The 27,084-nt window shown below is 38.8% G+C and overlaps 3 protein-coding genes across 14 annotated transcripts in view; 1 reads left to right on the forward strand and 2 right to left on the reverse strand.

The window, feature by feature from the left end:
• The window catches only part of sli (slit guidance ligand), a 204,887-nt gene extending 201,886 nt beyond the window's left edge, over window positions 1-3,001 (forward strand). For all 9 annotated transcript variants that reach the window (XM_087353898.1, XM_087353843.1, XM_087353866.1 and 6 more), the window contains one exon: window positions 646-3,001. In XM_087353898.1, the coding sequence (XP_087210024.1) occupies window positions 646-872 (227 nt within the window). In that variant the 3' untranslated portion in view covers window positions 873-3,001. The remainder of the gene's footprint in view (window positions 1-645) is intronic.
• Window positions 30-27,007, reverse strand: LOC110838579 (facilitated trehalose transporter Tret1). Of its 4 annotated transcripts, XM_022081896.2 has the most exons (11): window positions 25,522-27,007; window positions 24,521-24,711; window positions 23,673-23,808; window positions 23,043-23,309; window positions 7,566-7,684; window positions 7,027-7,203; window positions 6,636-6,778; window positions 5,643-5,835; window positions 4,349-4,623; window positions 3,543-3,791; window positions 30-441 (listed from the first exon to the last, which is right to left on the reverse strand). In XM_022081896.2, the coding sequence occupies exons 2-10, from the start codon at window positions 24,566-24,568 to the stop codon at window positions 3,572-3,574; spliced, it is 1,578 nt and encodes a 525-aa protein (XP_021937588.2). In that variant the 5' UTR covers window positions 24,569-24,711; window positions 25,522-27,007; the 3' UTR covers window positions 30-441; window positions 3,543-3,571. The 4 variants fall into 4 exon arrangements, with proteins under 4 accessions (XP_021937588.2, XP_021937587.2, XP_021937590.2 ...); XM_022081895.2 differs by lacking the exon at window positions 30-441 and having other exon boundaries at window positions 3,438-3,791; window positions 25,522-27,006; XM_022081898.2 differs by lacking the exons at window positions 30-441; window positions 3,543-3,791; window positions 4,349-4,623; ... (5 more) ...; window positions 24,521-24,711; window positions 25,522-27,007 and adding an exon at window positions 13,852-17,180 and having other exon boundaries at window positions 23,043-23,182.
• LOC147875127 (neuropeptide CCHamide-2 receptor-like) lies at window positions 10,226-12,453 on the reverse strand. The gene is made up of 2 exons (XM_022081892.2): window positions 12,409-12,453; window positions 10,226-12,025 (listed from the first exon to the last, which is right to left on the reverse strand). Exons 1-2 carry the CDS (start codon window positions 12,436-12,438, stop codon window positions 10,412-10,414), a joined length of 1,644 nt encoding a protein of 547 aa, XP_021937584.2. The 5' UTR covers window positions 12,439-12,453; the 3' UTR covers window positions 10,226-10,411.
• Window positions 27,008-27,084: the final 77 nt, after the last annotated feature.

A 27,084-nucleotide genomic window follows, 5' to 3' on the forward strand; every position in this document is an offset into this window, starting at 1 on the left:
GTGATGTCGACAGTAACACGTAATTTTGGTGTGAAACTTAAAAGTCCTGTCTTTTAAGTGTTATGTAGTTGTATTCTGCGTTACTCAGGATTGCGTTTAGTGATAAATCATGAAATTGTATTATTACAGATATGAAGTTTGTCCTAGCCCCACCACAAATATTAAATTGTTTTAAAGAAGGTAGGAGTCATAAGTTCTTCTGAAAACCTTGTCAGATTGTTGGAGCAGATGGTTTTTAAAAATGTCTTGTATATCGGTCATGGCATGAAGGCAGCTTTCTGCTTCGTTCCTCTGGCATTAATCAGTGTGAATGCAGGAAGCTGATTTTTATGTTGATCCAGATTTTAATTTTTTTTTGTTAATTTGTGTTGTTATAGGTGTCATTAGCTGATATCTGTTTTATCTGCCGATATGTTACACAGCTTGATAAAATGTCGGTAACTGAAACAGAGAAAAAAGTTTCAAAATTATTTTGAGAACTGCATCAGCTAGGAGAGGAGGCTTCTTTTACTCAACATCGCGAAATGTGTGCGAAGACTGCTGATTGCAGTATGTGCCGCTGGGACGTGCCTGCTCGGCGCACATGGGCAATCAACATGTTGCTCTTGTGTAAATGATTGTTGTGACTTTCACGTGTTTGGACAGGCCCGACCTGCCGGAAGGAGCAGACGAGAGAATACTACGCGGAGAACGGTTGCCGCTCGCGCAAGCCGGTCAAGCTGGCTCGATGCGAAGGCAGTTGCGGCTCGAGTTGCTGCCGTGCACGTAAGACCAAACGCCGCAAAGTGCGCCTCATCTGCAATGACGGAACACGTTACACCAAAGATGTTGACATAGTGCGCAAGTGCGCGTGCACGAAGAAGTGCTACTGACTATCAGGCCCCTCCTATTATAATACACTGCAACACGTTGCTCTCCCACCCGCGCAGCTCGATGGCGATGCCTCACATCCGCGTGTGGTGGCAGAAGCCTCAGACTCTGACAGCTATGGCTCCTGCTTCATCAAGATTGGCGTGTTTTATTTTGTAAATATTTCTATCTTCAGTGCACTATTTATTATAATCTCATGGTCTCTGTGTATCTGCTTGTTTCTTTTGTTTCCTTGAAAATGTGTTTGGTTCTGTAAGAAGCTTCTTCTGTCTTGAAAAATTTTGGTAAGCCTCAAACTCAGCTTCCCTCGTAAACTGCCACATAAGAAATTTATTTTTAACGCGAGGAACCCGTGGAAATTAAAATTAATCTTCAGGTAATCATTTTTTAAATTTGTATTTCAACAGATCAGTGTCGAGTTTTCTTTTATTAACCATGAAACTGCTTCTTCGCGTCGGATCGTCATCAACGCTTTCGCTGCTGTGTTGGCAACCATAGTACCGAAATATTTTTATTGATTCCGTTACGTCGAGCAACCGAGGAATTCCTTCAGTAGCACCAATGTTTCCTCAAGGAATTATAACAGATTATATATGACTTGAAGTTTTCGTCACGACTAAACTCGGTAAAATTTCTTCGGCGGTCGGCTGCGTCAAATGGTCACGCAGAGAAACCGACATTTCTGGAACCATCTCTGGGCCCATCATCAGGGTTGTGAGACGGTTGTTGGTTTCTTTGTGTTAACCGTTTGACGTTGCTGGTTGCGCAAGAAGATTTTATTAAGTAAAAGGTTATTTAAAGCAGATGATAGATGCAGATAATTATTTTACTGATGCTCTGTGATCAAATTAATTATTTCGTATGAATTAAAATGGAGATTTGACAATTTGCGCTTAATAGACTTGGTGAGTTATTTTACATGTTCTTAGGATTCTTGTTCAAAACTTTTGACTCCGACTTGTTTCGCTTGTGGACACTCTTGTGTTTACGTAGCCACGAGTGTAAAGGTAAATGGCGAAACATTTACATTTTTGAATTTCTGGATCTTAATGTAACCGAAAGCAAATTTTTGGATTTTAAAGTTCAAGTGAGCTTAATGCACGAACAGGACAGAAGAATCTTCGTAACACGCTTATGGTAATGTAATGTACTGCAAAATTGTGACCATTGAGAATAGTGTACCTGTTCTTTTTTTCTTTTCTTTTTTTTGTTTTCACCCATGGATTTGCAACTCGGTTGCGATCTGGGCCAAGATGGGAGGGGCCTCGATTTGAAGAAAAACCCGCAAGACGAAACGGATGGAGAAACTCTTCATACCTTCGAAAGACAGGAGGCAGCATTTGTACATAACGCGGCCGGATCGTCTCGAAGAACCAGGGCCTAATCTTAGCCCCTAGAATTCTTAGCATCACCCGCGTCAAAAATGCTTTCGTTAGGTTGACTGTTGTCAATTTTGCGCCGCTGTTTCCATCTTTGGAGACAAAACTCATTGTGTCGTGCATATCGCGTTCTATTCCCTTTTAATTTTATTTTTCAATCGACACTACTGCGTTTATGTAAACACTTGTGAGATGTCATCCGTCAGTACATATAACCTTTCATTAATATCGCCACACAAACACGTGGCGCCATTTCTCTAATGGCACTTATTTCTGACAAGGAAACTTTGAATGTGACCATATTTATTAATTCCGAGGTATATATATATATATATATAAATATAAATATATATATATATAAATAAATGGACCAGTATATCTGAGTGTAAATAAATGCAAATTACGTAGGCTGTTAGGTTTTCTCTTACAGAGCTCTTAGCAACACCTGTAGATATTTTGATGTTTTTAATTCATACAGAAGTAGAGACATTTGTGTTCCGCAGGTTACCCAGACTGTGCTTTTTTTGATAATATTTGTGTAACGGCGTATGGAGCAGAGATTGCGACGGTACTGCCGATGCCAAGGGCGTCTTGAGTCGAGGTGGGGAAAAAAAGGTGTGAATCGTGTTAACGTGATGAATTGTTTTCATTACTACGACCTTTACCCTCTTCCTGTACTCGAGCTGAATGCCCCCTCTGGTAATGAGTCGATACGTTTGTAACGTGTACGAAATAAACTGTACTAAAAGTAACGTGTTATGCCGAGGATACGTTTCATTTGTTTCATCCACATTTTCAACGTTGTACTCGGATATTAATTACAGAGACGGGGGTCTGTCGACGGATGGTTCCGCGATTCCAACCGCGGAGGTAAGTCTCTTAATGCGGATTTCAAACTGAATCGGATTTGTGGATTTAGTAGTTCCAGCACTATTATTTTTTTTTAGAAGACATGAATTGCAGAAGGGAACTGATCTTTGTCCCTTTGCCCTGTCTCGTCTTCCCGTTTTCTTTTGAATATTAAACTCGACTGTACGTAACCGTTTCACCAGTAACATTTTGGGTGTTTTACCCATGATCGTTAAAATATGGAAAATCTGCCTTGTCTATTGTGACACCATTACCATCTTCAAGCTTGAAATTTTCTGTTCTTTTACAAAAATTTTTTGGATATGTAATACTTACAAATTTGACTCGAAATTGTTGTTTATTGGAAAGTATTTGAACACAAATCTTGGTTTATATCCCACTCAGTCACTTTTTACACTAACAGACTCTGAAACTGACTCTTACGCCGTGTCCGAACTGGAGCTGAATCCGCTTCAAGAAGAAAAATATATCTCGATTTCAGCCAAAGATTTTCCCTCTGTTTCTGGCATTTTCCGATATAGGAAAGCAAATCCGACGCAGTTGATTACGCAGAACAGCCAGAAGACCCCATGGAGTTCCAGACTCTGTTCTAGGTGCAGGTATGACTTGGAAGCTGTGAACATGAACGCGTAGCACAAGGCGGACGCCAGTCCGCTGGCAATCGCGCGGGTTCTGAAGCAAACGTAAGACAGTCTTAAACATAACTTACTTCTTTGATGTGTTCTGTAATCAGTTATCTGACATATTTTGACTCTCAGACAATTTTATTTAAGGATTTTTTTACCAGTCATAAACCAAATAGATATTTTTATTACTTCAGATTTGTGATGTATCTTAATTTTTGTTTCGCTCTGCACAATTTAATATTGAAAATAATTTTCTTAGATGAATTTACGTACAAATTAGGAGCACAAATATTTTGTTATTACCAACAGGGCCTGTATTATCGTTATTATTAAAAAAATGTAATAATAGTTGCACCAGAAGTCAACAAAAAACCACAATCTATTAAAAGCAGATAAAACAATAGAACCCGTCTTCAGGGATATTGGTCTAAATTTAATAGAAATCGACCGACGTTTCGAAAGAGTTAACTGCCTCCGTCATCCTGGGGTTATATTTCCTGTCTCCCCAAGCAGCTTCATTGTATGCAGTGGGACATTTTCTTTTATTTTATACAAATTTATTGATTTTAGTGGACTTCATATTCACCAGACAATAGGTCGTACCTGAAAGGGAACACTTCGCATAGGAGCATCCAGGGTATCTGGCCAATGACGCTGTTAAAAAAGAAGATCACTGTCATTAAAGTAAGGGGCATCCACGTCCTGGCGTAGTCGGAAGCTCCCCCAGGGCCCAGCACCACGTAGCTGTATACCCCTAGCAGAAGGTAGGCCACCGCACATGGACACGTGGACGCAAGTGTCAGAAACCTCTTCCCGAGCCATTTTACAGTGACAACTGTGCACGTGGACCCCAAGATGCTGACACCTGCTAACCCAACCTGGTGACAGGAATGCGAACTTTCTCATAAACCCACTAAAGATATGGAGTGGAAAAAGTAGTTCCTCGCCCTCTTCGTAAATGGACTTTCATTTTAATTTTTTATTAAATCACGAATGATGAGGCAGGTGGAAATTGTAATATGTGCGTTGGAAATGAAAAATGCGTACATATTTTTGGTCAGGAAACTGAAGCACATACATCTGGTGGGGAGTCCTCCATGGTCAAGGGACATGGAATAATAATACTAAAACTTATCTTATATGAATATTCGGCCGGCTCGGAATAGTTTTAAATAATTACATTTTCTGGTCACGTAAGATAACCAAATAGACATTTATAAATTTTAAGTGGAACATATCCTAGTATATATTTGTTCAAATCTTGTCAGTCTAATCACAATAAAATTCCTATTAAATATTAAAATATTACTATAATTCACATTTAAATATTTAAAATATATTAAATGATGTTCTCTATCGAAATGTTCGATTTACATTAGATCATCACTTTTTTACACGACATATTTCAGTTCTAAAAGAACCATCTTCAGGTGTATAAAATTATATAAACTTAAATATAATTTCTTAAATGCAACTTTTAGTCAGATGTTTATCAGATTTTAAATGATGTTTTCTTCCAGATTTTATTGTATTTTTTAATATCGTATTCGAAATTGTTCTGTATATGTAGGTCGTGCTTAATATGATTTTGTATACCAAAAATTGAACACAGAATTCTCAGGAAAACACGTGGACTTCCACGTTGTGAAAATAAATTAGTAATCATGATGTGCAAGGTGATGGACACGTGGAATAGAAGAATTTGTAAAGAAGCTATCCTAAGAGACCTCAACAAACGTGAGTAAGGCTGATATTAAAATAATTTTATTGATATCGGTTTCAAATCCAATTTTGGATGGATGTGCCCTTATTGGCTTTCCCAAAATTCTTTATTTTCGAGCTTAAATTTGTTTCACATTTAAATTTAGCAAATTGATCTCCTTCGACATTCACTTACAGTGATCCACGATGCTTCATCCTTCATTCCTAGTAGATGGAACACGTGTATCATGAACGGCCTCATGGAGGTTATCCCTCCGAAGTGCAGCACGGAGAAGAAAGTTACGACGAGGGCCAGAGGACGCAATGTGGGAGGTTTCAGCAGCCCCTTGCATCTGACCAGCCACGAGTGAGGCACGCCTTTGTCAGTCCTAGAAACGACAGACGAACAGTTTGCGTTCGTATGTTGAGAAAAGGTGAACGTACTTTCTATCAGTAATTGTTCGACAGACCGCGTTCACTTTTCGATGTGTATTTTCCTACCTTTAGATTTAAAAAAAAATTAGGGCTGTTTTACCATGTTCGTGGTTCATTCATGGTCGTCTATGTGTACGTATTTCTGTACGTTGCAGTGAAACAGATGTTTGCGTGTTCAACGCTTTGCAGATTTTATAACTGAGGAAAATATAGTTTATTCCCACATTTATATATTAAATTTTGTCCGTCTAATCACAATAATTCTTATTAAATATTAAAATATTACAATAATTAACATTTAAAATATTTAAAATATTAAATGATGTTCTTTATCGAAATATTCGATTTACATTAGACCATCATTTTTTCATGTTTCACGACATGTTTCAGTTCCTAAAAGAACCATCCTCAGGTGTATATAATTATATAAAGCTTCAAAACGATAAATAATTTCAAATACAATTTTTCATATATTATGCCAGCTTACATTTTATCAGATTTTTTTACCAGATATCAAATGATGTTCTTTTTCAGATTTTTATTCCATTTTTAATGTTAAATGTTAATTATTGTAATATTTTAATATTTAATAAGAATTATTGTGATTAGACGGACAAAATTTAATATATACTTATTATATCACAATATGACGCACATTTATGTAAATTCAGCGAGCATCTCCTAGCAGTCGGCGTGGAGGGTAAATATTAATGGATCTGAAAGTCTTTTAAGATTTACGTAATTTGTTACTTACTTCAGAAAGTTGTGAGGTTTTGGATTGTAATCCTGAGTCTGGCTTTGTTGTGTGTCTTCCTGTATTTCATCATCGCCTTTGGATGCCTCGCGTTCATTACTGCATTTAGCATAAGCCATGTGTTTGTTTTCATCTGTAACCTCCTGTATCATCAGAAAACAAATACAGATTATAATGACGATTGTGCAGAATTTTGAATTATTTTACCACACTGTATCAGCTGATACGGTTATGTTAACTCGAACGAGAGATGGTACGACGAAACATTGAAAGATGTTTAAAATAAAAATTGTGAACTGTACTGTTATGTTTATTTTACATGTATCGATGTAACTCGTTCATAACTTGGAACGGGTTAAACCTGTCTGTGCTCTAGAAATGGATCACTCACATTAGTTTTAGCCGTGGTTGTAAGGTTCTCTTTATTGACGTCATTGTCATATTTTACGAGCTGGTTGAACTCCTCCCTGACATCGTCAGGCGTCGTCCAGCCGCGAAGCCAACACAGGGAACGCAGTGCGTCCTCGTGCCGACCACGTGACAGCAGCCATATTGGCGTCTCCGGCATCTGGAAGTTTGCATAAATTGAGGACAAATAAGTGTTTGTCGTAAGAGTATGAATTTGTTGATTATTTATGTATCACCAGATTATGTATGATCTGCTAACACCAGTTTATAATTTGCTAATTGTTTAGACATCCGCTAACACACGCTCATATATTGTCGTCCAAGGTATGATTTGCAGATGTGACGGTGTTGCACAGAACCTTTTAAGTTCTCTAAATACCTCCCGTGTTTACTCAATTTATTTATTTGTGTCTGTGGTGAATAAATTTACCCGGTGCTTAGTTAAGATTCACGTTATGGAGACGTTTGTGGGATAGGAAATTGACGATGGGGCGTGAACGATAGTATTTTGTACGGACTGACCTGGGTCACGTAGAGGATTATGAACACCGGAAGTGCCGCGTTGATACCGGCAGCAGTCCGCCAGTCCGTCAGAAAGTTTGTCAGGTAGACCAGGAAGAAGCTCGCCTGTACTACCACTCCTGTTGAACACAAGGGCGTTTAGGTGGCGTGGAGGAAAACAACACCCCAAAACATATGCCTCTTAAAAATCCCGTTTCTCGCTACGCTGTACAAAATTTAAAGCGTGTTTTATAGTCAGCGCAGCCGTCAAGCGAACTTTACCTTGACGGAAGGAACGGCCGACTCTTCCGTCAGTGTCCGCGCTCAAAGACGAAACTCCCTGTATATATACTAATACTTCATCCTTTTATTTTTAATAAGTTATGGAGGATGAATTGGACGAGGCATGACGGAAGTGAGGAATGCATACAAAGTTTTTTGTAACGAAATAACATAGAAGAGATCTGGGCGTAGATGGGAAGATAATATTAAAATGTGTTTAATACAAATTGAGTGTGAAGCCAAAGAAGGAATTCAATTGGCTTAGGATAGTAGGTATTCTTTAGTGGATAGGTTTCGTAAACACGGTAATGGGATTATAGTTTGTGCGGAATGACGGAATATGTGGTCAGGTCGGTAAACACAAACTTTTGAATGTAGCTGGAAGTTATTATTAAGTGTTCTGTCTTACGACAGGTCCATTGCTCTGCCCAAACAGAGCTCTCCAGTTTAAAATTCCGTAGTTGTTTTGAAGTAGTAATATTGTGTTTCCGTCTAAGCGTTAAATACTGCGGTCTGTGTGATGATCATTACTAACCCTCCTCCCCCCCCCCCCCCGACTTTGAAAGGTAGACGTAGCACGTGACACGGTTCCTGTCATCGGAAAATCCACTCGTTCTTTTGTGGGTCCGCGGAACAGAACGTATGGATAATTTTGTCTGGTTCGTTTGTAGCATTTGTTTAAAATGTTATTTTCCATTTCAAGAAAATTCTCTGTAGAAATCTTTTGTTGGCGATCACATCAATACTAAATAATATCGGATAGACAAGTGGCGACATCACCGAGTTGGTTCTTTGTTTACCTTCGTAGGATCCGGACGTCCGCCCATCGGCTATTTCGCATTCGTCCGCGCGCCCCAGGTCTTGTGTTTGCGGTCGGATTCCAACCTCCGCTGCCCTGAGGGCTTCGTCGACAAAGTGACCTTGAAACAGCTTGCCGAGGACACGCTCCGTGAAATTCCTCGGTGCGTTCGACGTGGACAATCGTTTCTGGCTGTCCACGACTTTAATCTCCGAAACTACTGAACCGTTTTTGACTAAACTTTGTACTGATCACTCAGAGGAGTGAGACTAAATTAATCTTCGCTCGTATCTGAGTGTAATGCTAAAATTTCACATGAGGTCAGATCGAGGTTTATCGATTTTATCGAAGACGATCTATTCAAGTACAAAATCCTTAATCTGATCTATAACAAGCAAGTGCCTCGATTGGCGATTGAGAGATTTTTGGGCCTTGTGGGATAATATTTATGAGTGCTTTGTTGTTATGACCGTTGCCATGGTAACGCCGTTGAGGGAAATGGGATATTGTTGGATAATATTTCCTACTATGTGATTTAGATATTTCCCGTCATATGTGACGGGCAATTTAGTCATGTGTGGTATATAATATTTACCTCGTTAAGATGTACAACACGTGGAACTTTCTTCGATGTATGTTTATATAGGGGATTTTACGCTGTGTGGTAGTCGATTTGCTTTTGTGGTATTTTTTATATAAAAAATGAACACCAATTACAGTGAGGGATGTTAACATGCATATTGACTCTGCGCTCTGAAGAATTGGTAACCCCCTTGACGAATCCTGGGTTTTTTCGTAGCGAAACCGTGTTCACGAGAGACCGTCACTCTCATACCACATTTTAATATTATCCTCCCTTCATGTACGCGCCTCCCGGAAAACGGCCATGTCATTGTGTTCGCGTTGCGTCATTGAGGAAACAGAAGACTTCACTGGCCCAACCTTCGAAGCGTTATGTAACCATAGCAACTGTTCGGCCATCTCACGCGGCTGAATGCAAATTAGCTCGTCTTCGCTCTGAACAACAGTCGGGAAGTTTTGCTCTGCTAGCGTACAAATTTCCCAAATAGCTTCTTCGTCATAGCATACCTCGTTCACCTTGATATCCATGTATTTATTCATGCACCTTTACTCTTGCTAAGCTAATCACAGTTTAGATATGAAATTGTATGGTTAGAAATTGATCTCTGTGTAGTTTGTTAAATGCCCTTGTGTGTTCAAAAAAGTTATTTTCTGGGTTACTGTGTCATATATTCTTTTAGTTGTATACTAGTGTTTCGGAGGTAAATCTTGCTTCCATCTTCAGGGATGAATTGAGGAGAGTTTTTAAGTTACATGGGTTTTCAGGGTTCTTCTGGCGTGTTCCTCCATTAAACACTGTAACCCGCCAGTATTAATGTATCAAGTAGTTTGTGGTTCGAGTTTCTCGCTTCGATAAAGGTTTTGACGTTGGTGTTCAGAATTCTAACGTCGTGTAGATACCAACGTTTCGGAGGGATGAAGATGGAGGCAGCACGTTCCTCCGGAACCTTGGTATCTACCTACAGGTCCACACGGCGTTACAACCCAGAATATCAACATCGACGAATAAACTTTCTGGTTTACTATTAATCTGTTACGTTTATTCTATCTGTTAAACTATAAACAGATTGGTTAAGTGCGTTATATTGTTTTAACAATATCAACAATAATAACAATATAATGATATTTCAGTGCAACTCTGACTCGACTTAATCGGACGTGTTTCACCTCGATCTTTGACGGGACCATGTAAATGCTCTTCTGTTTAAACCTGAGGATTCTGTCTCGCCGAACAAGACACGAAATTTATAAACAATTTCCTGAAAGTCCCGCTGACGACGATCAAGGCGATGGGGTTGAAACACCCATTGGCAAACAGCAAATGTTTGGACACGTGGAGGGAATAGAAGACGAGAGGATTTCTTTCGCTGACATCCACGCAGTGAATTAATAAAATCATCACATGAAATGGGAAGTAACTTAACACGAATACCACCGCCAAAGCCACCATCACCCGCGCACTTCTGTTCCTCAGCTGTTCCTGAATTCTGTATCTCGTATCACCAGGCATGTTCCTGGCACTCCTCTTCAAATGTCGTGCTGCCAGAATGCTACAGACAAACATCACGGATGGCAGAACAACGCAGTATAACAAAACACTTACGACAACCATTATCTTGACGAAGTATCCATCGCCAATCGACAAACAATGCCAATTGTAGAAATCCTTCACTAGAGCAGATGGCAGTGCAGTTGTTAATGGAATCAGCCACACCGAAAGAATCCAGAGACCTGTGGAAGTTACCGACTTACATTTGTGTCTTCGCAGATTACGAGGTGGTTTGAGACCTGACGTGATTGTGTTACAACGCTGGATGTTGAGGGCAACCACTGCAAAAGCACTCACTGATCTGAAATAAATCCGTGTAGAAAATACCGTTCTACACAGTGTCACAGAATGGCTCAGGGCGTGTCCGTATTTGAAGAAATAATGGAGGGGCACGCTTAAGATGAGGTTCAAAAGGTCACAGGCGACGAGGTTTGTAATCATGATGTTGGACGTGGCTCTAATCTCGCGGTGACGGACAAACACGAAGAGAAGGAAACTGTTTCCCATCAGGCCAACGACCAAGATTACCAGGTACAGCGCCGGGTCGATGTAATGCTTGAATAGTTGAAATTCTTCTGGTCCTGTCCGAATAAAACTGTCGTCCGTCGAATTAATTTTCAATTTCGCCTCGTTACGACCAGCTGACATTCTTTCGATAGTAACACATATCCGTCCGCACGAATAATTCAGCGTCAAAGTGAGGTTATGTGTTACGAGCGATTCGCTGTTTTCTGTAACATTCTGCAGAGTAATTTTAATTTCATTTAACGAACCGGAAGCTGTGTTTAACGTTGTTTCACATCCTCTTTGATCCATTGAGTTTGTCGTGTTACAAAGTGTTTTGATTGAAATTGTGTATTTCCCGCTGTTTGACTTGACTCTTGAAAGAATCCCCAGTGTTCGTGGTAATGCTGAATAATTCCGAAGGCTTGTCTCGCTGTTAGGTAGCAATTTTTGTTTCAAATTTGATTTTTCAACTGTTAAAGACAAATTTGAAAGAACTGGCTCACGGATTGGTTCGCCAGAGATAATACATTGCATCGTTGGCTTCAAATCTTTGATCAAGAGGATAAAACATTTTAGGATATCCAGTTCATTACAATCGTCGACGTATTCCTTGACGTTGTCCAAAGTAAATTTGCGTTGCGTTGGCGAAAAATGACTATAAAATGAAGAATCTTGATTTAAATTTTTCTTGGACGTCGTGGGAAAAATTGTTGGCCGGATTGAAGGTCGTGTCATAGCTCCTGATACGGTCAGTAATTTGAGCTGTGGAAGGATAATTAGAAATTTTAGTTGTCTCTCATTCAAGGTTGTAAATTCTTGGTTGTAGGTAAGAGGGGCTTAAGTTATATGTAATTTGTACGACTTAAGTCCTTGTCTATAACCAGAGATGTTTAGTTTGTCTTAACAGATGGGAGTCTAATGATTATAATTATTATCAACGATGATTGTGTAAGGTCAGAAAAGTTGGGGTTTTTACTATTCAAAATTATCGTGTATTTTTTCGTTCTACAATACACGACTTTATAGGCTGGTAAAACGTACTCAAATAACACACTGTTCAGTAGCAAAAATTTTATGTATGTTAATTATCTGTTTTGTTCCACACACACAACATTTCAACTAATTCTACACCAGAGTTTACCTACCAAGAGGCACAAAGCTGGTCCGAGCTGCATGCTGAATGTTCCATAACTAAAGGAGCCCACTTGAACGAAGGTGACACCTTCTGCGTCACAAATTTCCCCACAAGAATATTAATTATCCTTCAGGTTAGGTTAGGTTGTGTAATAAGTCTTAAAGTAATCAATCCGTTCCATTTTTAACACCACCAGGAAGATGAGACCACGTAAATTCCGAACAGCCATGAGCATGCTCGTAGAGCGAATAAAAATGTCACTCTTTAAAGCATAATGGTAACTATGTTTACCACCTTATTTAACATTAAAAAATTCTGCATTATGCCCACAGTGCATTTATTGGTTTCGTATGATTCTCGCTATAAACAGCGATTATTTCCTTAAACAAGGTTAACCGGTTGATCTTTGTAATGGTGAAGTGTGGTGTTTTCTTCGCGGTACGGACTGAATTCTTCAGTTTCATTTGAAAGAGCTTCGGCTCCAAAGGTTAATTAGCGTTTTAGTCGTATTATTTCCTTAAACAAGGTTAACCAGTTGATCTTTGCAATGGTGAAGTGTAGTGTTTTCTTCGCGGTACGGACTGAATTCTTAAGTTTCATTTGAAATAGCTTCGGCTCCAAAGGTTAATTAGCGTTTTAGTCGTATTATTTACTTAAACAACGTTAACCAGTTGATCTTTGCAATGGTGAAGTGCTGTGTTTTCTTCGCGGTACGGACTGAATTCTTAAGTTTCATTTGAAAGAGCTTCGGCTCCAAAGGTTAATTAGCGTTTTAGTCGTATTATTTCCTTAAACAGCGTTAACCAGTTGATCTTTGCAATGGTGAAGTGCTGTGTTTTCTTCGCGGTACGGACTGAATTCTTAAGTTTCATTTGAAAGAGTTTCGGCTCCAAAGGTTAATTAGCGTTTTAGTCGTATTATTTCCTTAAACAAGGTTAACCAGTTGATCTTTGCAATGGTGAAGTGTAGTGTTTTCTTCGCGGTACGGACTGAATTCTTAAATATAATTTAGACGAGTTTCGTGCTTCTTAGGGTTAAGCGATTGATGCAATTATATTTGTTGTACCCATATTCTGTATTCGTAACCACTTGAAGGAACTCGTGTAGACAAAGAAATGAGGAAGGGGTGGAGAGGAGAAAATAACGCGAGGAAGGAATCGAAGAGAAAAATTTGAACGAAGACAGGCAGACAGAAGCAAAGAAAATGCTTGATTGTATTTCGTTTTGGTTCAGTTTATTATTAATTGTATTTGTTGCATAACGCTGTGTCAACTGCAGAGGTTATCGAGCGTACATTAAGAAATATCTGGGTATCTTAAGACGTGGATATGACTCGTCTTAGTCTATTTTAAGATACCGTCCCTGCATTTGCGTGGAAGGAGCAGGAAACTTAATAGACATATTTACAGAATGGTTATTTACTTATGTAAATAAATATTTGAGTTTAGAACCATTAGTGTTCTAGAGTCGTTTATTTTTCGATCAGATCTGTACATTTATATTTAAATACACGAGTCATGCTTCCATAAATTGAAGGAACTATATTAACTTTGTCTGGCTGTAGTCAACAGACTTACTCTCTCATATTCTGTCTCAGAGACAAAAATGCTATCCGACAGTGATAAGCATCATATACAGTGTTTTTTAAGGTCGAAACGTCGTGCGCTATCGTGTTTATGAATATGTACATTTGGTTTTAAAACCTGTGCGAGTGGACGAGTTTATTTTTCTGACACGCAAACCCTTAAGTCAATTGATGACCGTCAGAACCATTCATCTGCCCGAATCTGTATTCGTACCACACATTTCATATTCTTTGTAAAAAAGATCTATAAGTTTTCCGTGACAACGTATAAAAAATGCTGACCAACTTAAAGTAGCCCATCGTGAATAGTTTTAATGCTAATGTGTATTCAAGCAATCTGAAAACATTCAGTGGCTTACCACTTTGCGTTTGATTCACAGACTCACAATAAATGTCATCCAGCCTTTCAAATTTCCATCACAGTTGACTCCAGTTCCATAAATTTTAGTTTTTTTTAACGTAATTTCACAAGTACAGGTTTACTAAAAAGATACATACATATTTAAGCAGTGTATATATTTTTGGGACACACTGTATTCTGCGCGCTAAGTCCCTGCTGTGTAACAGGGAAGCGTTGGTTGAACAAAAACATTTTTCTCTACTAATTACTAGGATTTTCCCAGATAATCGCCATTCCATCGTTGCCCCCATGTCCATAAATCACCACCCCACGCTATGTGCGATAACATTGTCCGTCACACCCTCGGTACTGAGTTAAGGGCTTCGTCTCTGTCTGTGACCAGACACTTCCCTGGTCTCGGGGTAAAGGCAAATTTTAATCAAGGTGGCTGTCTTCTGAGTTGTTACGTCGTGTAGTATGGTACAGGTTCACCAACGTTTGAAAAACTTACTCATCGCCCTGATGATAGAGGCAGGTAAGACCTCTGAAACGTTGGTAAACTTCTACTAGACTACACGGTGCAACACTCAGGAAGACAGCCATCTTCAGATTCACCACCTTCAAAACCTCAAATCCAACTCAGCTTTTAATCAGTGATTAACGCTCTGATATGATATAATGCATAATGATGGGAAAATAAAAAAATATTTTTTTTTCTAAACGGAAGTTGACGAACGTGACTGAAATGGCAGAGGTTATGAGTGGAGTACCAGGAAACAGCACAGTTAACAGACAGCGATTAGGTGTGACGTTATTTTTTTTAAATAGCCTAGTGTTATCGATGAACTGCAGAAACACGTGGAAGGACGCAGTCGTCTGTTATGTAACATATGATCGGAACATTTAATTGGAAGGGCTGAGAAAAAAAAATGTAGAAAACACTAATCGGTATAGACGATCTCTGGGTCGTACAATCCCGGGGCGAAGGACGTCTAACACGGAACAGGAGTGCCAACCACGACAATAAAACATTTTGGGCTCCCCTTCATTTTTCACTTTTGTTATCTGATTGTTTCGTGACGAAATTTTCGTTTCAATTTCGTCCGTTTCCCGAAAAAAAAGGTTCGAGGTCAGGGCCTGCGTGTTACCAAACTGACTGCAGGTATACATCGCGAGCAGAACACGTTCTCATGTTCATATATGCAGGCCCTATCTCCTGTTCACGTCAGCATTTGTCTCCTGAGATCGCCACAGCGTTTTAACCTTCTCAGCTGAACGGAACACACAACTTGCACGGATTCTTCCGTTCAGCTGGTTTATAATTCCACGTGTTCACTGTTCATAAGTTTGTACTGTACGTTCGTTGTTCAATTGAACCACGTAAGTAACGTACAAGAAGTCTCTTGAACGTGCTGCTGACAATGAATAGGGCAATTGGATTAAAACATCCATTGGCAAACAGCAGATGTTTGGACACGTAAAGAGCGTAGATCATGATGGGATGATGTTTGTCCAATCGCACCCATCGCGCAAGCAACACCCACACCTGAAACGGAAAGTACGTGATCACGAACACCACTGCGAGGGCTATCATAACCCTTGCACTCCTCATCCTCAACTGTTCTTGAACCGTGTGTCGAATCTCTCCGGGCATGTCCTTAACACTCTTCTCCAGGCGCCTGGCTATGTTCATGCTGAATCCAAACATCATTATGGGCATTATGACGCAGTACAAGACGAAATTTAGAACGATCACGTACGAAAGACCACCTTCTTGCTTGCGGAAGAAACAAATTGGTTCGTAGAATTCTGGCAAGTACATACTTGGCCATGCAATTGCTAGAGGGAGGACCCAGACGGCAATGATGGGCAGAACTGTTAAGATGAAAGGCTTCCAGTGCCTCGCGGATGAATTTCTGATGATGACAAAGCGTTGGGTGATGAGGACAATTACGGCCAAGGCTCCGGTGCATCTCAGGAACTGCCTCAGAGCCAGGACAACCCTGCACGAGGTAAGAGACTCGGCCGATCCTCCTTCGTAATGGAAGTAGAAATGAAGTGGAGCGTTTATGCTGAGGTTGAGAATATCGCAGACCGCCAGGTTGATAATCATAACTTTCGCGATTGTCCTCAGCTCGCGATGACGTACGAATAAAAACAACAGCATCCCGTTTCCCAGGATGCCGACCACAAATATGATTAGGTACACGGCTGGGTCGACGTAGTGTCTTAATATTCGATATTCTTTCGACTCTCTCCAAGAAATGTCGTACTCGAGATCCATACGCGTTGATTTTGTTTCTTTGTGGACGATCGTCATGTTCTGAATCAAGATATACTTCCATCTTGTGAGGTTGAATTCGTGAAGTAATTCGTTGATTTCTTCAGTCGAATTGTTCGTTCTGTTGAGTGGAATAAAAACGATACCAACTGAAGTGCCTCCGTTTGTTTCAACTAAAAAATCGGTCGTGTCGTTGAATTCCTTGGTCTCAACCGTGTACCTCGTAAGTTCATTCTGAGTCTGCAGTAATCGTAGGACTGTTTTAACCTCATTTGATGTGGGAAGAAATTCTTCATTTGCAGTGCTTCTAACCACTACAGACTGGTTGCTAAGTAAAGGTTCAAGTATCTTTATTCCTGTTTTTGAGAGAGGTTCCTCGTCGAGTGGCGTCTGATATTCAACCAAATATGCCGCGTACTTCTCAGATGTGTCTCGATTCACGTAGAGTCCGTCTAATTTCGTCGCATCAGTGATGCTGAAGGCAGATTTAATTTTCTGTTGTTCTTGAGGACCCTGTTGAGGTCCTGCTTCGGGGCTCCACGGAGATGGCACCACCGTCGATAGCGACATAATTAGCTGTGGAACAATAATTAGCCTGTCTTGGGTACTGAGTAAAACATTGTAAATGCAAGTTTTGTGGTGTAGGAAAAAAAAAACACGAAATGATTTGGGGTATTTTTTAAAAGTGCTTAAAAGGAGATTTGTAGTTTATTGAAACTGCGTGAAACATTTTTTTTTGTAAATTATTAAATGACTATTTATAGCTTTCTAAAAATGGAAAAATTGGATTACTATAGAAACATACGTCAGACAACGCAGTGTTATGTGTTCCTTAGAAAATCGGAATGGAAGGTTAGGTTAGGTTTCAGAATTGTTCAGGTGTCAGGGGATCCTATGTTAATATGAAATTCTAATGTTCATCCGCGTCATGACAACAGCAGACCACAAAACATTATCACAAGCTACTCAGTTTTTCATAATCAAAGTTGACATCTGTAGTTAATGTTTTTCTGTCGTTTGATTTCGGTAAATTGTTTAAAATCAATAATAAATTCCCTTAATAAAGCTAATGAACATTCCGGGCTATAATTCGTCTTTGTATTTCGTCACACAAGTTTCATGCCTTGTACCAATTACTAGTACACGATTCGCTTGTTTCGTAAACTGACGGGTTCGACATTTGTTTCGCTATAAATTGTGTGAGGGCGGTTTTTGAATACGGGGAGAGGAAACCAAAATGTGAATCAAAAATTAAACTCGCGCAGACAACTTTGAGTTTTCGGACGAAGCGTTTCATGTAAATATTATCTTAACTTTCACATTTTATATTTTGAACTGTCGAAGTGTTTTGTATTATGGAGACAGGAGTGAAAGTTTCTTTGTTTGTCTGTTAGTGTCAAGGTTCTTTTGCGCAACCCTGCGATGTTACAGAAGTAACAAATTTGTCTTGAAATCTTAAACGCATTTGTTAAGATGGAAATCAGTGACCGAGTGCTGATCAAAATAAACTGGAATAAATCAATATTAAAACACTAACACAGGCAGAGAACAGGGCTGGAAAATGGAAAATTTGGCTCTAAGATAAATTACCTAAGCCGGAAGAAATTTTCAAATTGAGGACCTTCACAATTTCTAGTCTTCATTATCACGATAAAATCGGGCGGAGCGTGTAACGCACATGGGGGGGAAGTAGAAATGCATACAGAATTTTGGTAGGAAATCCTAAATGGAATAGATTGCTAGGAAGACTCAAGAGTAGATGAGAGGATAATATTAAAAATCGATATCAGGGAAACAGGTTCAAATGATATGAATTGGATCTATCTGGCTTAGGATAGGGTCCAGTGGCGGACGTCTGTGGACACGATAATGAACCTTCAAGTTGCCTAAAAGCTACTAATTTATTTACTAAATGAGCGTAATATTAACTTCTTAAGGAGTGAATTTTGCTCTATTACTGTTGTCATTAGCATTTAACTTAGCCTATTTTCTTTTATAGTAATTAAAAGTTTCATTTTGTATGTATTGTTTATATTTAACTGCTTTTAATTTAATTACTGTATACTCAGGCATGTTATTCAGCTCATTTGAATTTAATTGAATTAGTAACAACTATCTTTTAACGCACGTCATTTCGAGTTCTTACGTGATGAGGTTTGTAATATTCCGTTTTCGTGTCTGCACTAAATTAACCTCAAGGACAGCGAGGTACAAAATACTAGCACCAGATCTGTAACAAACTTTTCCGCTGCTGTTCACTCTGACGATGTATTTTAACACCATCTAATATTTTCTTCACTACAGTACAGAACTTTACCTACCAGAAGCCAGGTCACAGGTGGTTGTAACATCTCTCGTTTATCCGCACTACAGATATTTCGCCAACGAATAAACAGCTCCAATGACAAGACAGAAACGAATTGACGAAAATAAACATGTACTGTGGCCCCGTGTTTGACTGGTAGATGACCAATCAACGTGCGTTGTGACGTCATGTACAGGAGGACTAAGAAGATGACAGTCTGACTGTAGCGCCTCTAGCGTCACTTTCGCGAAGAAACGCGGGGTTCAGTGCCCGTTTCCGGGAATCAAGACAGGTTTCGAACAAAACAAGAAATTTGGCTTTTGTATGTTTTTTGAATTGCTAAAAACATACACGAGTTGAATGTGGAAATGGATCATCGTATAGAAAAATTCGTGTTCAAAGAAAAAAGATTTATTTGCTAGGAGTAAGATAGTATAATTGCGTCATATTGTGAATCAAATATTAAATTAATTTCAATATTAATTAATCACAATTATATTTAAAATTTACAAATAAGATAATTAAAATATCATTTTATGTTCCACATCGAATAATCGATTTACATTTGGAACATTTTTTACAACATGTTTCGGTTTCATCGAACCATCTTCAGGTGTAAAATTATATCAACAAGCTTGTAATTGATGAAACCGAAACATATTGTAAAAATTTTCCAAATGTAAATCGATTATTCGATGTGGAACATAAAATGATATTTTAATTATCTTATTTGTAAATTTTAAATTTTAAATTTGAATTGTGATTAGACGGACCAAAACCGAAATTAATTTAATATTGTTAGAAGTAATTGAATGTGACATGATAACAAGAGGATTCAATCGACAAACACTTTCAGAGCCTGAACACATACATGTGCTCGACATTATATCACAACAACGTTGTGTACTGCAACACACTTTGAGGTGTCCGCGTGTATCAGGAACTGCTTAGCGTTCCAATACGTTTCTGTCTTCTGGGTTATTGTGTCATGTAGTCTAGTAGACGTTTGCCCGACGTTTTTAAAATCCCTGCTCGATCACAGGGGGGACTAATCACCCTGATGATGAAAGCAAGAAGAACCTCCACAACTGACGCAGAATTTTGCCCGAGAAGATTTTTTACTGAGTTCTCTCTTATCCTTCTTGTCTGTTTCGATATCATCCACCCTAAGGTCTTCCAAGTAGCCTCTTTCCATGATATTTTTCCTTCTAAAATCGCTCTTACCCTTAATTTTCAAGATAGAAAAATTAATAATTTTAGCCGCTCAAAACATATAAGAATTCAGTCCGTACCGCGAAGAAAACACAACACTTCACCATTACGAAGATCAACTGGTTAACCTTGTTTAAGGAAATAATACGACTAAAACGCTAATTAACCTTTGGAGCCGAAGCTCTTTCAAATGAAACTTAAGAATTCAGTCCGTACCGCGAAGAAAACACTACACTTCACCATTACAAAGATCAACTGGTTAACCTTGTTTAAGGAAATAATACGACTAAAACGCTAATTAACCTTTGGAGCCGAAGCTCTTTCAAATGAAACTTAAGAATTCAGTCCGTACCGCGAAGAAAACACTACACTTCACCATTACAAAGATCAACTGGTTAACCTTGTTTAAGGAAATAATACGACTAAAACGCTAATTAACCTTTGGAGCCGAAGCTCTTTCAAATGAAACTTAAGAATTCAGTCCGTACCACGAAGAAAACACTACACTTCACCATTACAAAGATCAACTGGTTAACCTTGTTTAAGGAAATAATACGACTAAAACGCTAATTAACCTTTGGAGCCGAAGCTCTTTCAAATGAAACTTAAGAATTCAGTCCGTACCGCGAAGAAAACACTACACTTCACCATTACAGAGATCAACTGGTTAACCTTGTTTAAGGAAATAATACGACTAAAACGCTAATTAACCTTTGGAGCCGAAGCTCTTTCAAATGAAACTTAAGAATTCAGTCCGTACCGCGAAGAAAACACTACACTTCACCATTACAAAGATCAACTGGTTAACCTTGTTTAAGGAAATAATACGACTAAAACGCTAATTAACCTTTGGAGCCGAAGCTCTTTCAAATGAAACTTAAGAATTCAGTCCGTACCGCGAAGAAAACACTACACTTCACCATTACAAAGATCAACTGGTTAACCTTGTTTAAGGAAATAATACGACTAAAACGCTAATTAACCTTTGGAGCCGAAGCTCTTTCAAATGAAACTTAAGAATTCAGTCCGTACCGCGAAGAAAACACTACACTTCACCATTACAAAGATCAATTGGTTAACCTTGTTTAAGGAAATAATACGACTAAAACGCTAATTAACCTTTGGAGCCGAAGCTCTTTCAAATGAAACTTACGAATTCAGTCCGTACCGCGAAGAAAACACTACTCTTCACCATTGCAAAGATCAACTGGTTAACCTTGTTTAAGGAAATAATACGACTAAAACGCTAATTAACCTTTGGAGCCGAAGCTCTTTCAAATGAAACTGAAGAATTCAGTCCGTACCGCGAAGGAAACACTACACTTCACCATTACAAAGATCAACTGGTTAACCTTGTTTAAGGAAATAATACGACTAAAACGCTAATTAACCTTTGGAGCCGAAGCTCTTTCAAATGAAACTTAAGAATTCAGTCCGTACCGCGAAGAAAACACAACACTTCACCGTTAAAAATATCGGGTGGCTAACGCAGTTTAAGGAAGTTTTGGAAAAAAAAAAGTATCGCCAACACATGGATAATTAACTATGAAATCAAATTAAAATATAAATGCATATTATTTTAACATTATTTTTCTCATATGTGGAAGTGAAGTTATTTGCATCAAACTTCGTAGACGTGTAACGTGTAATGAATCCTGTCAGTCGAGGTTATTCCTGGAACTTTCTACCTGTGTTTGTCTCGATGTTTTGAATTTGATTTGGTGTTCGCTGCACACACACGAGGTGTGCGATGTGAATGCGGTTAAGTGGGCGATTGCCTTTGCATTAATTAGCAGGTGTTAAGTATACACGTACGCACTTGACGTAATATAGTTCGTACATAGAGCGAGAGATTTGTGTTGTTGTTGAGGGGTGGGTGAAGGATATGGAATAAATAAAAAATTAGTAATCTACCAATCGAGGTTTTCCTCTTATCTCCTTTATCCACTTCTAATCGATCTATATTGTCCAATTCCAAACGCCTTACCTTCTCTTATAAATTTCTTTATCAGAGAGACGAGTGGGCAGTACCTGGGAACCTTCGGCTCAGCGCGAATGTAAATGTCCGTCCACTGCTGAGCTGAAAAACATATTTCCCTCCCTTACCTTTTTCACACCAGCGAGGATTCGAACTGATGGCTTTTGCTATGCGGCGCCAAACATACTGACACAATCTTCAGGGTAGAAGTTTGTACAGTAGAAATAACCTCACGTATCTCACTGTTCGATGAAGATTACGCTCTGTACCGAATTTATCTTTTTTTCGTATTTTCTGTTTGTTCATTCATCTTATAATTTTCCTTTTTCTCTCTTCCTTCATTCTTCAAAGTAATTCTCTGTTCTCCACGTCATTTCAGCTTTTCTTTTGTGAAGCCAATTGAATAAATCATCTCTTAAATCATTTAAAATCAATCACGTTGTTTAGGGTGGGAGGATAATATTAAAATTCATTTTGGGTAAACAGGGTGTGATGACGTGGACCGCATTAATCTAGTCTGATGAACACTACACAGTCGGAAAATAAAAACCGAAGGTTACGTTTAAGTGCGAAGTTCTAAATCCCTAAAGGCAGCTTTACGTCATACGAATCTCACCATCTAACGTCAAAGGCACGGAAATTCCGACTAAATTATTTCCTAAACAGTGGCCTCCACCGAAAAGAAAAAAGTTCCCTGCGTCTATTATCCAAATAAAATAAGCGATTCTCCAATTAAATTGTACATATATATTTATTATTATTTACTGTGACATATAATGTTTATTACATTGCAGAAATAAAAAAATTGTTTTTTTTTATTTTAAATGGCATTAGTATCTTGCTATTCAAGTATATGATACATATTTACCCATAGTTAATTTGGATAAGCGACGCTGAACTGCATTCTTATTTATAACACCCTGTATAATATAAAGTCACTCACCAGGTATTGAAGTCAAGATATCCCTTACTTCAGTTTCACAGGTCTCAGCCGTGTACGTCATGATAGGCGCCTCCACGAAGCCAATTCCTATCCCTAAGATAACGTTGGCGGCGTACAGCAACTGAATACAGTAAGCGAAGTGGTAAAGAAGCCAGCCAACCAGGAACGGGATGTTAACTATTACCATAGCCCACTTGCGGCCGACAGACTCCACGAGTAGCCCCGATATCACGCAGCCTATTGGCTGGCAGATGAATGCGATGCTGGCTGAAAATATAAACCGGACTATAATATCACCCTGTATAGTGTGCCCACAAGAGTACTGTACCATAGACAGAACAACTTATGGAGAAGCGAGAAACAATTTATTTATTTATTTTACAACGGATGCTTATGTTCAACATAAAATAATATCCTAGCAGGTAGAATAAATAGCAGATATGAGAAATGCACACAAAATTTAAGAGTAAAACGGTAGGGGACCATTAATGTTACCAGTGACCCGTAAAGTGTTAAATACGAGACGCCTCAGGTGGTGGTATTCTTGGTCGTAGAATTAGAAGTTTTCTAGTAAATATTAGGTTCGTTTTATAATTTTTAGTCCAACGGGTGGTAAGAAAAGAACCTTACCAATCCACGACATCTGGTCGGTGGTTGCTGAGAGACCCTGCTTCGCGTTGAGTATTGCGGCTGTGAGGACTGTGGCGAAGCCGATCGCCATTACCAGATCCAGTGTGAGTAGGCTGGCCGTCATACCCGCCAGTACCTGAGGAAGGTCGCAGATATTCAGATCGAAACAGCAGAATTACGGCGACGCATACGTTATCGGAACACGAAGTGCGTATCTCGAGGACGCCGTAAACTTGTATTATACGTACGTGAGGGAGATTTTTAAATTATTAGCTCCTAAAATATACAGGGTGAGGCAATTAAAATGTTGCGAGATCTCGTCAGATATGCGGCGTGAGGGACACAAACATTTATAAATTGTGCTCCCAGTGGTCTGACCTGAACGTAAATCAATATGAATTTTATGTTGTCATATTTCTGTAGAATGTAAAGCAACAATATGGCGGTCATATGAGATATATTAATGTTTTGTTTTGATAGCAATAACCAATGGCCTAAAGGCAGTCGTGTGGAATTAGTCATAAGAGTAGCTAAAAACGACTTTACACGTGTGTAAATCTGAAAATGTCGAGGCAGTCTCAGCAGTTAGATTGAAGGGAAATTAATGTAATTTTATACCTAACTTCTAGTTATTTTTTATAGTGCTGTGGTAAGTATTTATACCTTTTTTGTTAACGTTAAGAAACTATGCATACAGCTCACATGGGTTTGATTTCGTAATCTTAACAAACAACAAAATATTGTTGAACGTCGTTTTTGGGCTGGACTTTGAAGGGTGACGTGGTGTGTTTTCTTGGAAGTGGGAAACAAATTACAAGAAGAGACCTCGACACATAGAGCACTCTTACCTGGGGCAGTTTTCTTCTGCAGGTCTTGTCCTTCGTGACGCAATGCATTTCCACTGTTATCGGCTTCCGTGCAGACGGCGTTCTTATCGGTATCTTATTTAGAATGAAGATTGTCCAGCTGGTACTGCAGTGTCTTGCAAATGGTTTAAATAGATTTCATCGAGGGCCTTAACACGGTCTGACGTAATTTTCTAAATTAAGTACACAAAAAGATAAAAAAAATAATTTGACCTCAATTACTCTACATGAAACAATGAGCAATTCTCTTTAGTGCAGGGACTTTTCATGTGGTGTTTAACGATTGATAAGAAACATAATTGTCTGTTGCTTGTAAAATATGAAGTTTCCGCGTTGCTAAAATGAGAGCAGATTCAGCGAGAAGATCTTTCGAAAACTGCGTTATATTAAATCATGCACATTCTTTCCACGGGTGGGTAAAGTGCGGCCGGGGAGTGACGCTGAACACTCACCCCATCTAGTGACGAGGTCAAGAATGAGTAGGAGCTATACCTCCTCCCCCCCCAAGCGTCTACATGGCGTGTATGGAAGATCGTTACTTTTTTTTTTACTTTTTATATCTAGATGGAGTGAGACTCATTCGTGAGTACAGTGTTGTTGTATGAAACTTCGTACTAAACCCTGGAAGTCAAGGAAATCCACCTTAATGAAATACGAATGTAAATAATCATAAAAATAAACCAATTCCAAGTAATAAAGGCACTGACGTAATTAAAAATTTATTAATTTCGGTTTTGTAGGCTATTGCGATGTTAAGGTTATGACACGAAGGAATGTCAGATTATCGAGAAGCTGACAGTTGCGTGGTTAGTTAAAAAAATTACCGTGCTCTTATTGATCAGAAAGGTTCGTTACCGCGTTCACAAAAGCCCGCCAGCGATTCACCGTGCCGCCCGATTTATTTAACACCCTTTTTAATATTGTATTCCTGTCTGTGCCCATGTATTTTGGCCCAGAACTGCGAACCCTGAGATTGTACTTACGGAAAACGACAGCGGGCGAGGCGTTTGGCTTCTGCCACTGGACTGAGGATCGAGCAGGGAGCGACCTTGCGTTAGAATGACATGATAAGAACGACAAACCATGGTTTTCATACGACACGTGTCTGCCTGTTGTATGTCACCACAACTCCAGGGTTTTGCTAAAAATACTTGACTGGAGGGGAAAAGTTTAGAAGGAAAATATTGAAACAACTCTTGAAGAGTTTCGTTGTCTGTACATTGGATTTCAATTCCTAATGATAAGATCCAGTAGTGGGTTTTTGTGAACAAGCCGTATTATCCATTATCCACGGTGTGTCTTACATGTTACATATGTAATATTTCGGGTAATGTATGTAATCTCTTCTTCGTATGTCTAATTGCCACGAAACTGAAAAAGTTTTTTTTTTACATAATTTCATACTCGCTCTTAGTAACGTATTTTAGCCACTCATTGATAAATTTAGGATTTGTGTTTTCAGACCTCGTTTGCTATTATACAGGGTGATCAATTTCTTTTTAAACCTCCCCTGCACTGCGCTTTCGTAGTGTCCGCTGCTGTCGACAGATGGGAACACCATGCAGTCAATTAATATTTTATATTTTTGTATCCATATTAATCTTTTACATGAATTTATTACATCGATAATTTAAAAAGACAAGTTAATAAATACAATAAAATCGGTGTATATCAGTTAAAATGCGGAAGCTGCGAGTAGGTCTGTATTGGCCAAACCGGTAGCGAATTTAAAACCAGATTTAAAGAACATGTCCACGATATTAGATCCGACTTAACAAAATCAAAATACGCCCAACACATCCTCGACCACGGTCACGAATACAGCCCCAAGCAAGATATTATTGACGTATTAAGAATAACCTTAAAAGGCAAAATGCTCGACATTTTGGAAGAAAAATTCGACATCTGTAAATCTATCAAAAAGCTAAACATCACAAATGAGCAGAACACCCACGACCCCAATGCTAATAAAAAGAGACAAATTAAAATTTCGTATGCAATTGACGGCCATAGAATGACTAGAAACCCTGCACAGTTTCTAAAAACTTACAATAATAACCACGCAACGTTGAAGTTCACAGGCAGACACAACGCAACCACGGTTCGCCGAAGGCCAACAACGCAAACCTCAACTTAGGACAGCTAAGTAGCACAGTATAGATAGCACACCAACTCTTGTGAAAGTAACGTCCAGTGCGGTATTACATAAAGTAAGCTTCTATAAGGCGCGACCTTTCATGCTTTATAACAAACCACCGTCTAATGAATTGTATGATTTAAATATAACCTGATAAAAGGTTTCCTTAGATAGGATGCAGCTTGGATAAAGGATTAAAGGACTTGAATTGATTCTTGTTTGTGTGAAATGTTTGATTTATAGCGCTAAATATTTTGCGAGTCCGGTTTAAAAACCTGTCACAGTAAAATTTTACTAGTGACATAGATATATATATATATATATATATATATATATATTTTTAAACTCATTTTGGAAGACACGGTCGAGGTTTAACATAAAATCAGAATCACAAATTTTTTTAGCCGCT

Source organism: Zootermopsis nevadensis, unplaced genomic scaffold (assembly GCF_977971745.1).
Source record: "Zootermopsis nevadensis isolate Lab colony 2312 unplaced genomic scaffold, Znev_1.0 Znev_ptg000002l, whole genome shotgun sequence".
Classification (NCBI taxonomy): domain Eukaryota; kingdom Metazoa; phylum Arthropoda; class Insecta; order Blattodea; family Termopsidae; genus Zootermopsis; species Zootermopsis nevadensis.